At 37.7% G+C, this 15,252-nt stretch overlaps 1 protein-coding gene across 1 annotated transcript in view; it reads right to left on the reverse strand.

The window, feature by feature from the left end:
- The window catches only part of RYR2 (ryanodine receptor 2), a gene marked incomplete at its 5' end in the record, with an annotated part of 583,561 nt that overhangs the window by 289,138 nt on the left and 279,171 nt on the right, over nt 1-15,252 (reverse strand). Inside the window, one exon of the mRNA XM_023519246.1 lies at nt 11,704-11,787. Within this exon, the coding sequence (XP_023375014.1) occupies nt 11,704-11,787 (84 nt within the window). The remainder of the gene's footprint in view (nt 1-11,703; nt 11,788-15,252) is intronic.

A 15,252-nucleotide genomic window follows, 5' to 3' on the forward strand; every position in this document is an offset into this window, starting at 1 on the left:
CCCCTCTCAAGAAAAGGTCATTTCAGGAAAGAGAGAGGAAAAAAGCTATTTTTGGTTTGGGGGTTTTAAAATATCTTTGAAAATTCAACACAGAAGCAAAGATCTTTAGAGAAGGGCCTTGTGATATTAAAATCTCTGCTTCTGAATACCAGAAGAACAAAAAGCCCTTACACTTTGGGACAGAGAGGAAGAACAGATGAAGAACTGAGTCTCCTGCCTGAAGATCGCAGAGCAGAGAGGGAGGGAGAGTCAGGGAAAGTAAGTGCTTCCCACCAGGCTCCTGGGGTGGGGGGATAGATCCTGGAGCCAAAATGAGCTATCTTGCTTCCTGGATTATATCCAGGAAAATGGCCCAGTCCCACAATTTCATGCACTAAACCCTAAACAGTACAAATATGGTGACAAGCCACATCTAGGTGGGCAGAGCTGAAGCAATCCTTCCTCTCCCTCCTCCAATAGACTACAGTCCCCAAGCAGTCAGAGAGAGCACTCTTAGGTTTTCAGCACTCCCTGAAGACAGACGCAGCATGGAGACGGTGACCCACAGAGAAGAGGGGGGGCACCCAGTGTGTGCCCCATCACCAAAGGTCAGTCTAGATAACAGGCATACCAGTGCCGGCAGAGATGAAGAAAGACAGCCCAGGCAATGATAGCAAACTCAAACGCAAACGATCAAGAATTGAGCACTCCCTCCCTATCAGGTGAGTGCCCTACAGCCTACACAGCCCTGGGAGTAAGAGACATGTCAACCTTGTGCCCAGTTGTACCAACAAATATTCATTCAGTGGTAAGATGGTTCCAAGCACTGTTCTAGGAGCTAAGCATACAATATCAGGCAATATGGACAAAAAAATAATCTGTATCTTTACAGACATTATGTTCTGATGGGGAATTAGGTAGTAAATCAAATAAACCAAATAATATAACAGGATGTTAGAAGATGTAAATGCTCGGGGGGGGGCATAGGAGAGGTTGCAGCTCAAAAGGGGGGACATGTTCCTTTTTCAGCCAGCACCGTAACCAGACAAATTGATGAAACAGAGAGGATATTGAGCACAACCATTAGACTGGATTAATAAGTCATATGGTGCATATCCAGGTTGACAAGTCGACTGTCAATAAGGCAATAATGCCTATTTTTGTGTGGCATGTTTTTCAGGAGGATGCACATGGGGATATGTTACGCACACTTTTGTTGCCAACCAGCATCACAGCTGCAGAGTCTTTCAAGTCTTTGAATGATTGCATACCAGGAAAACTGAACTGGTTGTTTTGTGTGGGTATATGCACAGACGGACAGCTGCCATGCTACTCAGAGCAAGGAGGTCACTTCTGAATGTGAGTCTATACACAGAATTAAACATCATACTGACTACAACAGTCACCAACATCATAACTCATCTGAGGACTTATTGAGAACAAGACATTCTCCTGGAAAGCCTGGAAATCTCTTGTGACTTGGAAAACAAGCCACCAAGTAACTCAGTAATCCTGGAGGAGCAAAGTTCAGTGCTGTAGTAGTAAGGCGATTGTTAAATGTTAAACATTTTATGACAGTTCCTTAAAGGATTAGTGAATAAAAATTGCACTTAGTATTTTAGAGATCACTTCCTTACCACCCTTGAAGATCATTTCCTTGAGTACATACTCTGTTGGCACCTATGAGGTCATTTCCCTGAGCACCCAGCCCCTGCATGTCTGCTTAGTAATCTTTCCACCCATTATGTATCTTCTCAATAAAAGGACTCTGAGAAGTGCTCAGGGCTATCCTGCACCTATGGGTAGCCTCACCTCTTGCAGTGTGTACTGTCAATCTGTATCTCGTGTGATCATTTGTGCAGTTGTGACAAGTCTACCCACTGTGTCACTCATTAGAGAAATGCTGGATAGCTGACAGAGGTCCCCTGAACTAACCAGCATTTTGTAGGATGTGGTTAAAGTAATCCCCAACCTCATTAAAGTCCATGCTGTTGACACATGGCTGTCCACACAGCTCTCTGAGGAGACAGCCACAAGGCACATGTGCCTTCTCTTGTACACAGAAGTGAGGTGGCTTTCTAAAAGTAGACCGCTGAGTTGTGAGAGCTCCTCCAGAGCTGGCGGTCACCACTGACAGCACTTAGCAGTGACACAGAATTGATGGCAAAACTTCCTTACTTGTGTGACACATTCGACCTGCTCAACAAGCTCAATCTGTCACTTCAGGTGAAAATGACAAGCGCACTGCACTTAAGCCAGCAGAGAAAGTGGCTGCATTCAAAGCCAAACTGGAATTATGGGGTGATGGGTAAACACTGGGATTTTCTGACATGTTTCAAACATGAGCAGAGATTTTGAAAGAGGCCGAGCCAGGGCCTTCTTTCTCCAGCTGGTGTATGATCCCCTATCTCAGCTCTCAAAAGAGTTTGAGCATTTCCCAACCACAAAAAAAACGCCTGAAGGGGGAAGGAATGGAGACCTGAATAAGCCAGGTGAATCGACTTTGTCCTCTAGAAGAGGATCAACGGCTTGAGATCATAATGACAAGTGGCTTTAAAAGTATGTTTGAAACAACCGCAAATTTCCATACATTCCAGATTAAAGTCAAGGCAGGATATGCTGAGATTGCCGCCAAAGTACTGAAACCTGCTTCCATTTCCAACATGGAATCTTTGTGAAGCAGGGTTTTCTGCAGTGACAGCAACCAAAACAGGATCACAGAATAGACTGGACATAAGCAACACACTGCCAGAGTCACTGTCACAAGCCCAGGGCTCCCACTGGTTCTGCATTATGGCGAGTTGTACAATTACTTCATTAGATATTACAAGATAATGATAATAGAACTAGAATAAAGTGCATAATAATGCACTTGAATCATCCTGAAACCATCCTCCCCCAGCCCTGGTGCGTGGAAGTATCGTCTGCCATGAAACTGGTCCCTGGTGCCAAAAAGGTGAAGGGCTGATGTCCTAGGCTTTATCAAAACGTTTCTTTTGACATTGTCATTTTGAAACTAGTACCCTGTTGTCACTGAGCTCCTAAAAGACTAGTTTCATTCAGTCTATCTTCTCTTCCCCTCCCCCCTTTTTTTAGTGGATTAAAATCTGGTACCTCTTTGTTATCATCTTGAATATTTCAGACCTATGCAAAAGTATCAAAAATGATGCACAGATGTGACATTCTCCCTGTGTTCCCCCCTCAGCTCCAAACCCCTGCTTTTTTCCCCAGAAGGAATTATTACCCTGAATTGGAATTAGACTATTCCTAGGCATAATTTTAACACTGTTTCTACATATATTTGGTTCCATAAACTATATGTAGAGTCATATTTCAAATTTCTCAACTATAAATGGTACTTTACCATACCCAGATTTTTTGGTAACATACTTTTTAATTGTTATTCAAGATGTTTTTGAGATTTGTCCTGTAGATATATTTAGTTAACTCATTTTAAGTATTCTTTAACATCCCACTGCATGAATCTATAAAAATTATTTTCACATTCTTAAAATGTGGACATTTATTGCTATTATAATCTATGCTGCAATAACTATTCTCTTCCGATTTGCACATGTGTGCAAAGTTTCTCTAAGATTTATGCCTGGATAAGAAGTAGCTGGATCATCTTTGACTTTATAAGATAGGATTAGCCTAAAGTGGTCTCTCAAGTAGTTATTCAAATTTACAGTCTTTCTATAGTGTTCGATTTCCATCCCCCCAAACTGATGGGGGGGTGAGACAATTTCTAATTGTGATTTTAATATACATTTCCTTGATCATTAGTGAGGTTGGGCGTCTTTCACATGTTTACTGGATTTTTCTCTTTTGTGAATTATCTGTTCATCTCATTTGCTCATTTTCCATTGTTCTGTGATTCTTTTCATTTACAGATTTTTGACAAACAACTTTTTCAATGTAGTCAAATTTATTAATTTTTTTTTATTCAACAATATTTATGGAGCACCTGCCACGTACTAGGTGTTTTAGAAACTGAGGCACTGCAGTAAACAAAGCTGCCTTACCCCCTACTGAGTGCATCCTTCAGTTTAGGGGACATGAAAAATAAGCAGATAAGTAACATCAGGTATAGAAGTGCAATTAAACAAATAAAGCAGGGGAAAGGAAGTGGTCAAGGCAATAGGATACAATAGTTAGGAAAGACCTCCCCAAAGAGCTTAAATTGGAGCAAAGACTTAAATGAAAGAAAGATTTGCCTTTTCTCTGAGCCAAAAAAAAATCCTTTCCCCACCTCCATGGTCATATATTTCACTCTGTTGTTTTCAAAAAGTCTTTGTTTTGTGCAATTAGATCTTAAAATAACTTGCAAATCTTTGTGTGCAATATAGGGTAGAGACCTACCTTTTTTTTCATGTTGCTAATCAATTACCTAAGTGCCAATGTCATTTCTCTACTTACTTAGAAGGAGAACTTACATCAGATTTTCACATATACAGAGGTATATCTGGAAGGTCTCCGTCTCAGTTTGTCTAGCTCTAGACCATTATAACAATGCCTTCATTAACAAAGATTTATCAGAAATCTTGAAATCTAGTAGAGAAAATTAATCTTGTTTTGCAAAAGACATCTGGGTATTCTTTGCCTTTGCAATTCTACATACATCTTAGAATTAGTTTATCAAACTACTAAAGAAATAAACACCTCTGGTGGAAGGAAAACTAGAACAGGATTCACTTTAAAATTAATTTGGGAGAAATAATAATTTTGTCCTAGCATTCATGAACATGATCTACCTCTCTGTAGTTATGCTTTAAACTTTTGAAATCAAATTTAAACATTTTATCCACACGGATCTCACGTCTCTTCTGTTGGATTTATTCTTAGGTTTCTTATCTGACTTACAATTTTTTTTTCTTTTTGCATTTATAAATGATTATAGATTTAAAAAGAATTGATCTAGCAATATTATTACAAATAATTCTATAAATTCCCCTGAGTTTTTTAATACCTGCTATGGATAAAAATTTGATTATTTTGTTTCCAACCCTTGCATTTTTTTCCTTTCTCCTGGTATGGGTTACACTGAATCCATTAGATAGTCGTGACTTACAATGTCTCATTCCTGAACCTTAAAGGGGTCCTACCTTACAGATTATTAGTTGCTATTTTGCTGTTGGCCTTTATCAGTTTAACAAGGTTCTCTCAGCTTATTGCTTGCAAAGAATTCAGAAGTTTGTAATTTAAAAATCCTATGAAATATTTATTTCCAAATGTACTGAAGTTATCATATAAATTTTCTTCATTTTTAGAGTTTAATAAATACATTTTCTAATATTAACCCATTCTTTTGCTACTGGAATAAACTCAGCTTGGTCATACTATACTGTCTTAATTCATCGCTATGTCGTTTGCTGGTATTTTACTTAGCATTCTTACACCCATACTCATAAGTAAAATAGAATTATAATTTCACTTTCTCATACTATCCTGATCTGGGCTTTGATATGAAGGTCTTATTATTCCTGAAAAATAGCTGTGAAGAATTTCTTCGTTTTCATTGGACATTGTTTGTATTTGGTAGAAATCTATAGAAAAGTTGTTTGGGACTACTGTATATTTTTGTGTACGTGTATAGATTTTAAACTATTAATTCCATTCTTTTAATAGTTACAGCCCTATTCACATTTTCTTTCTTCTTGGGTCAGTTGTGTATTGTTTTACACAATCGTCCATATCATTTACCTTTAGAATATTTTGGCATAAATTTATTACATTTCCCAATTCCTTCTGAAAATATTTCTAAGATTGCTTAAAAAAAAAAGTCTTTTTTCCTTTGTCAATCTTTCACCTTTTTTTTACTGCTTATTAGGAGACAAGCCTTTGTTCTCAGTAGTATTTATATTTCATGCCATCTCCACCAAATTAATTAGTTTCTGTTCTTATATTTCTTTTATTTTCTGCAAGTATTACTTTATATATGCAATGCATATGTTTCCTTATTAAATATTTTCTTTTTCTATCATTGTTTTTGAATTTCTATAATAAATAAGTTCAAGAGATTTATTGGATAGCTTGCTTAATATAGTTAATAAAAATGTATTACATAACGAAAATTGCTAAAAGAGTAGATTTTAAGTGTTCTCACCACAAAAACAAAAAAGGTAATTTAATGAGGTAATGAATATGTGAATTGGCTTGATTTGGTTGTTCTACAATGTATATGTTTCAAAATACTGTGTCAGATACCATAAATGCATACAATTTTTGTCAATTTAAAAATAAAATTAAGAAAATAAATTTGGTGTTGACTCAGTCATTCATCAGTATGTAAGACATAAAAAAAGGAGAGGTTCACTTAGCAAGATCAAGAAATATAAATTATCTTTTTAAATTATTTTAAAAAGTTTTAAATAGGCTCAGCACTTGTAGCTCAGTAAGGTGCCAGCCACATACAAAGCTGATGGGTTTGAGCCTGGCCCGAGCCTGCTAAACAATGACAACTGCAACAAAAAAAATAGCCAGGCATTGTGGCAGGCACCTGTAGTCCCAGTTACTTGGGAGGCTGAAGCAAGAGAATCGCTTAAGCCCAAGAGCTAGAGGTTGCTATGAGCTGTGACACCACAGCACTCTACCAAGGGTGACATAGTGAGACTCTGTCTCAAAAAAAAGGTTTTAAATAAATAAATTTCCATGGTGATATACTTGATCCATAAACTATTTAGAAGTCCCTGGCCCCCCTCAAAATTTGTTAAATATTACATTATATATGATTTTTGCTTTATCCTTTGTGATTCAAGAAACATGATCTTTAAAGTACCAATGTTCTCATGTCCTAAAGGATAATGAATTTTATAAATGATCCATATACACAATGTTCTATATGTCAAGCTTTTAATCCTCATGGGTTTATATTTTTATTAATATTTATTAATATTCATCTGTTACACATGTCAGTTTCTGAGAATTCCGTTATGATCTATTGCTATGCACATTTACCTCTCTTCAAAAATCTACTAACATTTTTTGTTATTGAATTTCGAAGGTGTTTTACTTGGTGCCTAATGCTTGCTTTCTTGGTCTTTGATATGTGTATAGTGGTCTTCTGTTCTTAATACTAATTTTTCTCTAAGATCTAGTTCATCTTATGTAGGAAACTGATAAAAAGAAATCATGTCATTTCACTTTTGACAAGATAGCTTGGCATATCATTTTCTCATTATATACAACTTTTCTATGACCTAAAGTTCTTTTTTTTTTTTTTTTGGCCAGGGCTGGCTTTGAACCCACCACCTCCAGTATATGGTTCTGGTGCCCTACTCCTTTGAGCCACAGGCGCCGCCCTGAGCTAAAGTTCTTGATGTGTTTCCTGTGACTATTCTTTGTGAGTTATCCTTGAAGTCAATCTAACAATCTCTGCCGCTTACCTGGAGAATTTAATACATGTACATTTATTGTGATTAATACCTGTCACATTTTATTTAAAAAATAAAATAACTAAAAAAGCATATGTTTCAGGGCATAATAAAACAAACACCATTAATCTACTACCAAGTTAACAATTACAACATTACTAATATCACTGCATTTTTCTGAATACTCCTCTCCATCTTTTACCCCATCTGTACATCATCCTTAAGATAATTACTAGCTAGAATGATAAATGAAGTGATTTTTAAAAATTAATCTTATCAAATAATTATATATCTTTACAAAATATGCATTTTTTAGTTTATTTTTTTGAACTTCAAAAAATTGGTGTTATACTTTATATCACCTATGGGATATATTTTTGCATCCTCAACACTTTTTTTAGGTTCATCTGCGTTGTCATTTACAACTATAATTCATGCATTTTATTATTTAACAATATACAACTTAACCCAGTTTCCTATTTTTGAATATCCTCCTATTCCCTGTAGCCTCCTCCCTTATTTTTTTTATTAAAAATAATGCTGCTATAAATAATAGTTTTCTTTTGGTGGTGTGAACTTTACTTTCTGTGGGACGTGTCTCTTAGAGGGGAACTACTGGGTAATGATGTGCAAATGAGTAATTTTACGTAATGATGCCAAATTGTTTTTTAAATGGTTGAAAAAAAAAAAAAAACACCAGGGGCCAGAGTGGTAGCTCACACCTATAATCCTAGCACTCTGGCCAGAGGATCACTTGAGCTCAGGAGTTCCAGACCAACCTGAGCAAAAGTGAGACTCTATCTCTACTGAAAAAATAAATATTAGCCAGGAATTGCAGTAGGGCCTGTAGTCCCAGCTACATGGGAGGCTGAAGCAAGAGGATTGTTTGAACCTAGAAGTTTGATGTTGCTGTGAGGTAGGCTGACATTATGGAAGCACTCTAGCCTGCACAACATAATGAGACTCTGTCTAAACAAACAAACAAACAAAAAACAAATATTCAGGCTGGGTGACTAGGTACAGTGGCTCAGGCTAGTAATCCTAGAACTCTGGAAGGCAGAGGTGAGATCACTTGAGCTCAGACATTCAAGACCAGCCTGAGGAAGAGTGAGACCCCGTTTCTACTAAAAATAGAAAAAATAGCTGGTGACTTGTTGGATAACTGTTGTCCCAGCAACTTGGGAGGCTGGGGCAAGAGGATCACTTGAGCCCAGGAGTTTGAGGTTGCTGTGAGCTGTTCTGAAGTCATGCCACTCTACCTCAGGGCAATACAGGCAGAATCTATCTCCAAAAACAAGCAAAACACTCCATATTTTTAAGCCTGTGCTGATAAGCATCCATATCAATATCTGTTACCATGAGGATTTCTGTCATAGAGTAAGAATCAAAGGACATCTCACTGCAAGTTTAGGAATGGTATATGAACTGTCAGCAAATACAAGTGCAGTTTTCATTTCACAGCTTCAGCTTTTCCATTTCCTTACCTACTTTCAATTAATTGTTGTGTTATATTGTGAAAATGACAAGAAGAAAAAGCTTCAATAAAAAGTGCTGAAGACCGAGGACATTAATACCTCAATGAGGCAACCTGTCGTAAACCCTGTGCGCTACCATCATCCTTCTTTTCAGAAATTAGAATTGAGGTGATTGTCACAGACAATGAATGAATCCATTTTTTTTTTTCTTTTTGTTGTGCTGAAAGGTAACTCTGTTTTAGGTGACTGTTTTGACAGTGAAACTGGGTTTACCAGGTAGGTTTTATGGTAAAAAAAAAAACAAAAAATTCTATAAATGCAATAAGTTAAATTACACTCCAAGGTTTGCTGTTGTTGTCTTATTTATTTTTGAAGCAGGGTCTTAGTCTGTTGCCAGGGCTAAAGTGCAGTGGCAACGTCATAGCTGCAACATCAAACTCCTGGGTTCAAGAAGTTCTTCTGCCTCAGCCTTCCCAGGAGCTGGGATGACAGCTGTATGCTACCACACCCCAGCTAATTTTTCTGGTTTTTGTAGAGACAAGATTTCACTATGTCCTTCGGGCTGATCTCCAACTCCTGGCCTCAACTGATCCTCTGCCCTTAGCCCCCTAAAGTGCTAGGATTACAAGCAGTTGAGCCACTGCACCCAGCCTTATACTTGAAGTTTTGATGAGACACACCTATACATGCACATACATTCACACACACACGTATGTGGAACACAGTACATGATGAAAATACTTTATTAAACATGTTATGCAGTCAAAGGTAATGTGAAATTAACTTTTTCATTTTCTTCTCCTCCTAAGTGAAAGAGTAACAGATTTCATTATCAGTTTGACAGGGTTTTTTGTTTTTGATTTTGTTTTTTCTTTCCAGAGCTTTAACAATGCCTTCTTGGAAGGCTTTCCAAAAAACTGAGAGCAAATGATTTTAATAAGAAGATGATTAATTCTTCTCCAAGTTAGTTGGTTTCCAATTTTTTTCTTTGAAAAAACTGAACAAGGACAGAATTGAACTGTCACTTGAAAAATCACATGTAATGATTTTTCATGATAAATAACTGTGGTATTTGGTTCACTGAACTGAATGATTTTAATAACAAAAATTATTAATATGAAAAAAGAATACAACTGATCCTGAAAATGTGTCTCTTTCTTTCAATATACCTACTTAACTGGATGAAAATAGTTCAATCCATCTTATTATGAGCTATTTCCAATAAAATGTTATTTTTTTCAGAAATTTTTGTTAAAAATTAATGTATGCTACTTTGAGCACTAAAAATAATTATAATGATAACTCAGCAGAAAAATTTTAATACCTAATGATTATGATTACAGAAACGAAACCAATTAAAAATTCAATTTAGATATACATCTTAGTTATAAAGTTATACAGTGCGAAAGGACAATCAATCAAGACTGCCAGATATATTTTTATTATTTAACAATGCACGATACTGTGGAGGAAATGGACTGGAAATAGTCCAAAGAGAATAATGAAATGATATAAAATTCCCTATTATCAACAATATTTTTATGTAGTTTTTAAATAGTAGATACATGATCATTGTGACTCTGTTTTCATTAGATACACTATACACTGTTGGAAAAGTATCATTTCAAAAGGTTAATATGTGAAGTGTTCCATAAAATCATATCCTTTGGAACTGTTTTAACTTTGAAAGAAAAATTTTAGAATCTAAAAATAGTAGGGCTCCGCAGCTCACAACTGTAATTCTAGCACTTTTGGAGGCTGAGATGGGTGGACTACTTGAGCTCAGGAGTTAGCAGAGCAGCCTGAGAAAGAGCAAGACCTCATCTCTACTAAAAATAAAAAGCTAGCTATTTCCTGTAGTCCCAGCTACTTGGGAGGCTGAGGCAAGAGGATGGTTTGAGCCCAAGAGCTTGCGGTTGCTGTTAGCTATAATGACAGGGCACTGTACCCAGGGTAACCAAGTGAGACTCTGTCTAAAAAAAAAAAAAAAAGAAGAAAAGAAAAAAGAACCTAAAAATATGTGCAGTAATAATATAATTTTTATATGGAGCACCGGAGTAAAAATTATTTATATAAACAGTTCAAGTAAAGGACTTGCTTGAATCTGCATTGGCATGGTAAGTGTACAATTTCTACTTGGATTTTATGTTATTTGGAGTAACTTGATGCCTGGGGTAACTGAGGAAGATCATGGAGTGATTATAATGTTTTTATTTCCCATGGTATAATACTTCTGTTTACAAACCATGAGCCTCAGAAAAGTGGCTCGAAGTCTTACGTTTAAATAAAAAAGGAAGTGACAACAGGAGACAGTCATCACATATTGAACACTCCCTCACTTAATACCTAAAACTTCTCTCTGAAGTGTTATCAATGCCCACTAGCAGGTGAGAAAGTTGAGCTTTTAAACAGGATCACAGACAGAAGTCGTAGAATTCATAGATTAGCAGGCCAAACGCCAGCAGCATGCGTCTGCCTCAGTTTTCTCATCCTAAAATGGGGATAGTAACATTGACTTTATAATTATTCCTCAAATATAGTCTCATCATCAAGGCAAGTAAAATTACTAACAATTTTCGGCAGAGAGTGGAAGCTACACATAGTCAGTCAGAGAGATGGACACACGTTGATATACACACTGGAAAAATAGAACACTTCTTATAACACACCCCCAAATATTCTCTGAGGTTGGTTACATCTCTTGGCAATGTGTTAAGGACAAGTCTCACCAGAGACTTGATGTATCCTAGTTTATATTTTAGAATCTGAATTTTGTAACCTAAGTGTAAGCAAGACGTCTGGGTGCCCATTAGGGGTCATGCGGACGCACTGAATCAGGCACAGACTATTTGACACTACTGAGGAGTTCAACTTACTTCTTGGGTAACTTCATTTTTTTCACCTTTTCTTCCGCATGTTCATCGGATATACCCACATGACATCCTAAGGCCAGCAAAGTTCTAGAAAACAAAACCAGAGATAAGCTGCAGTCGTTCCTTCTCCGTGTCCAGAATAACCCGACACAATAGCAGCGGGAATGGGATATAATCTTGAAGGCACCTTGCAATCACAGCAGAGGTCTTTGGCTTTTAAAGCAAAAGGGAAATTTGTTTACTTTAAAATTATTTACCTATGAGTAAGCGGAAAAGACACTGTAAATGGAAATAGCACAAAAACGAATACAATGAAAAGTAACCCAACCCCTTCCTCTCTCTCTGTTCCCTTCCCCAAAGACATCCTTTGATCCCTACAAATTTTCATATTTCCTGCTCGAGATAGGTGCACATACTGAAGGAGATACCTGTGTGTGTCTGTGCTGCTGTTTTAACCTTTTATACAAATGGAAATATACAAGAGACATTTTGAGACAACTTGCTTTTAGTATCCAAGCCAGTAAGTGATTTCTTCTGTCTGGAATGAGTAAGAGGTAATAGCATATCTTTTTCGGAATATATAATTTCTGGCCAGTTCCAATAAGGATATGATAATTATCTACAATCCATCTATACTTATCTCTACAACATTTTCAAAATGTGTGAGTAAATATGCATATATGTATATATGTGTATATATACACCCATATTTATAGATACACACACAGAGAGAAATGGATACATAGCCATATATACGTATAAGCTTATCTATATAAACAAACTATCCATATAAATATATATCTACATAGATCTCCCAGATACATATTTATATATGAATAACTATCCATCTATATACACACATAGTTATCAAGTTAAATTTTAGCTTAAATATGGCAAAATTAAGATGACTCCTGGAAAGTGCATTTCTCATGTGTCAAAGTACGAGACTCTTGACAACCAAGAACTTGCTGTAGGTATAGAATGTTGTACACAATGAATCTGCCAGTTAAAGTAGGGATGGTCAGCGATACAAGATGGATGTGCAGGAACAAACACAGGCTATTACACTTATGTGAACGTCCGGGGAGAGAAAGTGTTACGCCATCACCCTCCATTCATTAATTTATCCTTTCAATCAATATCTATTAAACACCACCAAGTGCCAGGCCCTGTGCTACAGACAATAACAGTGCCCAAGTGCAATGAGATTTGTAGAGGGCTAGGAAAGTATGCCTTAAATTCAGACAATTAAACCTTTGAGTGCAAGCACATCAGGAAATCTTCTGATTACAAAATTTCTTCCCGCTGTGATGTATAAAAATGGGCAGCAAAATGAATATTTTGGTGTGTAAGACAGTTGTTAACACTGCAAATTAGGCGGTGCCATAGCTCAGTGGGTGGGATGCCAGCCACACACACCAAGGCTAGTGGGTTCAAACCCAGCCCAGGCCAGCTCAACAACAATAACAACTGCAACAAAAAATATAGCCGGGCGTTGTGGTGGGCACCTGTAGTCCTAGCTACTTGGGAGGCTGAGACAAGATAATCACTTAAGCCTAAGAGTTGGAGGCTGCTGTGAGCTGTGACACTACAGCACTCTACAGAGGATAACACAGTAAAACTCTGTCTCAAAAACAAAACAAAAAAAAAAAACACTGCAAATTAGTACTTTAGCATTGCCCTCCATAAATGTAGTTAATGTGAGTCCACATTGACACTACAAAATCACGTGACGTGCCAACATCAGAAGGAGGCCTGAGCCATTGAAAATTCAGTTAGTTAATATCATCTTTAAAGGCTCTGAGAGACAGCTAGCACTTTCTGCCTCCCATATCATGATTTTCTCAGAACTCACTAATTCAGCCTATAATCTTCCCTCAATGCAAACTACCGAGAAAAGTACAATTTCAACTCACAGGAATAGTCAACATAACATACCACACTTGATAGAGAACACAAGTCAATCAATATTCATTGAGTTTCCTCTACTTAATAAGGTACCTTGAAGTAGCCTCCCCTGACTCAGTGGATGCCTGAAACCAAGAATGGTACCAAGCCCTGTATGTACTCTGTGTTTTTTCCAATATACAGACAACTATGATAAAGTTCACTTTATAAATTAGGCCAATAAGAGATTAGCAAAAATAATTAGCAACAGAACAATTGTAACAATGCACTGTTCACAGTTCACGGACAGAGACCTGTTATGACTGCCAATCTGAGCAAGCTCAGCACAGGATCTTTTTCTCCTTTTGTTGAGAACTTTCACCTTTTCACTGAAAGGAAGCTCACGCTACAGTTTCTCTTTGGGACGTTCAAATTGCCAGCGTCACTACTCCTTTACTGTGTGGCCATGTTTAAGTAAAGATAAGAGTGATCTGCTCACAGGCACCATGACGCCAGATAACCCAGCCCACCCTAAGGGAACGAAGAGAGCAGAGTGTCTCCAGCACGTAGATACCCTGGACAAAGGGGGGGACTCGTGTCCCATGTAGGGTGGAGGGTGACAGCATGAGATTTCTTCCTGCTACTCAGAAGGGCATGCAATTTAAAACTTACAAATTATTTATAGAATTTTACATTGAAGATTGTCAGGGTGCTAGTACACACTTTTCTGTTGAACAGTGCTTGCAGTCTGATGGGAAAGAAGATAATGGTAAAAAATTATAATAAAATCAAGTAAGGTTTGAAGGAAAAGTTATTTTAAGATATGCCAAGAAGGGTAATTAATATTTCAAAAGCAAAGATATGTCGAAATCAGGGATAAGGAGATGAGGCAGTACATGGTCCAGGCTGGGGGACAACGTGGACCAGCGGGGGGGCAGGATGTGGGTTTATGTGGCAGGGGAGGGAAAGAGCTGAGTACAGGGCCTGCCCAGGAGCTGTATGGTGAGGGTAAAAGGAACCACTCCGGCAAGCCTGTGGTGTACAACATGCTCAGTAAATATTTTGTAAGCATGATGGCTAATTATGTGTCAACCCAGGCCACAGTATCAAGAAACCTGGCCAAATATCAGTCCATGGGTTTCTGTGAAGCTGTTTGGGGCTGACACTAACATTTAAAATGGTGATGTTTAAGTTAAGCAGACTACCCTCCATATTGTGGGTGGCCCATGCATAACTATCCAATCAGTTAAGGCCTGGACAGAACAGGAAGACTGGCTTCCGCTGAGCAAGAGGGAACACTGCCACAAGTCAGCATTGGGATGGGCACAGCCACTCTCCCCAGATCTCCAGTTTGCTGGCTCACCCCATTAATATTCTGCATTTGAGGCTGGGTATGGTGGCTCACACCTGTAATCCTAGCACTCTGGGAGGCTGAGGCAGGTAGATTGCCTGAGCTCACAGGTTCAAGACCAGCCCCAGCCCTGTCTCTAAAAAAAAATAGCTGTGTGTTGTGATGGGCCCCTGTAGTCCCAGCTACAGCTACTCGGGAGACTGAGGCAAGAGAATCACATGAGCCCAAGAGTTTGAGTTTGCTGTGAGCTATGATGCCAAGGCACTCTACCAAGGGCAACAAAGTGAGACTCTATCTCAAAAAAAAAAAAAAAA

Source organism: Otolemur garnettii, unplaced genomic scaffold (assembly GCF_000181295.1).
Source record: "Otolemur garnettii isolate 467f Iridium unplaced genomic scaffold, OtoGar3 scaffold00165, whole genome shotgun sequence".
NCBI classification, from domain to species: domain Eukaryota; kingdom Metazoa; phylum Chordata; class Mammalia; order Primates; family Galagidae; genus Otolemur; species Otolemur garnettii.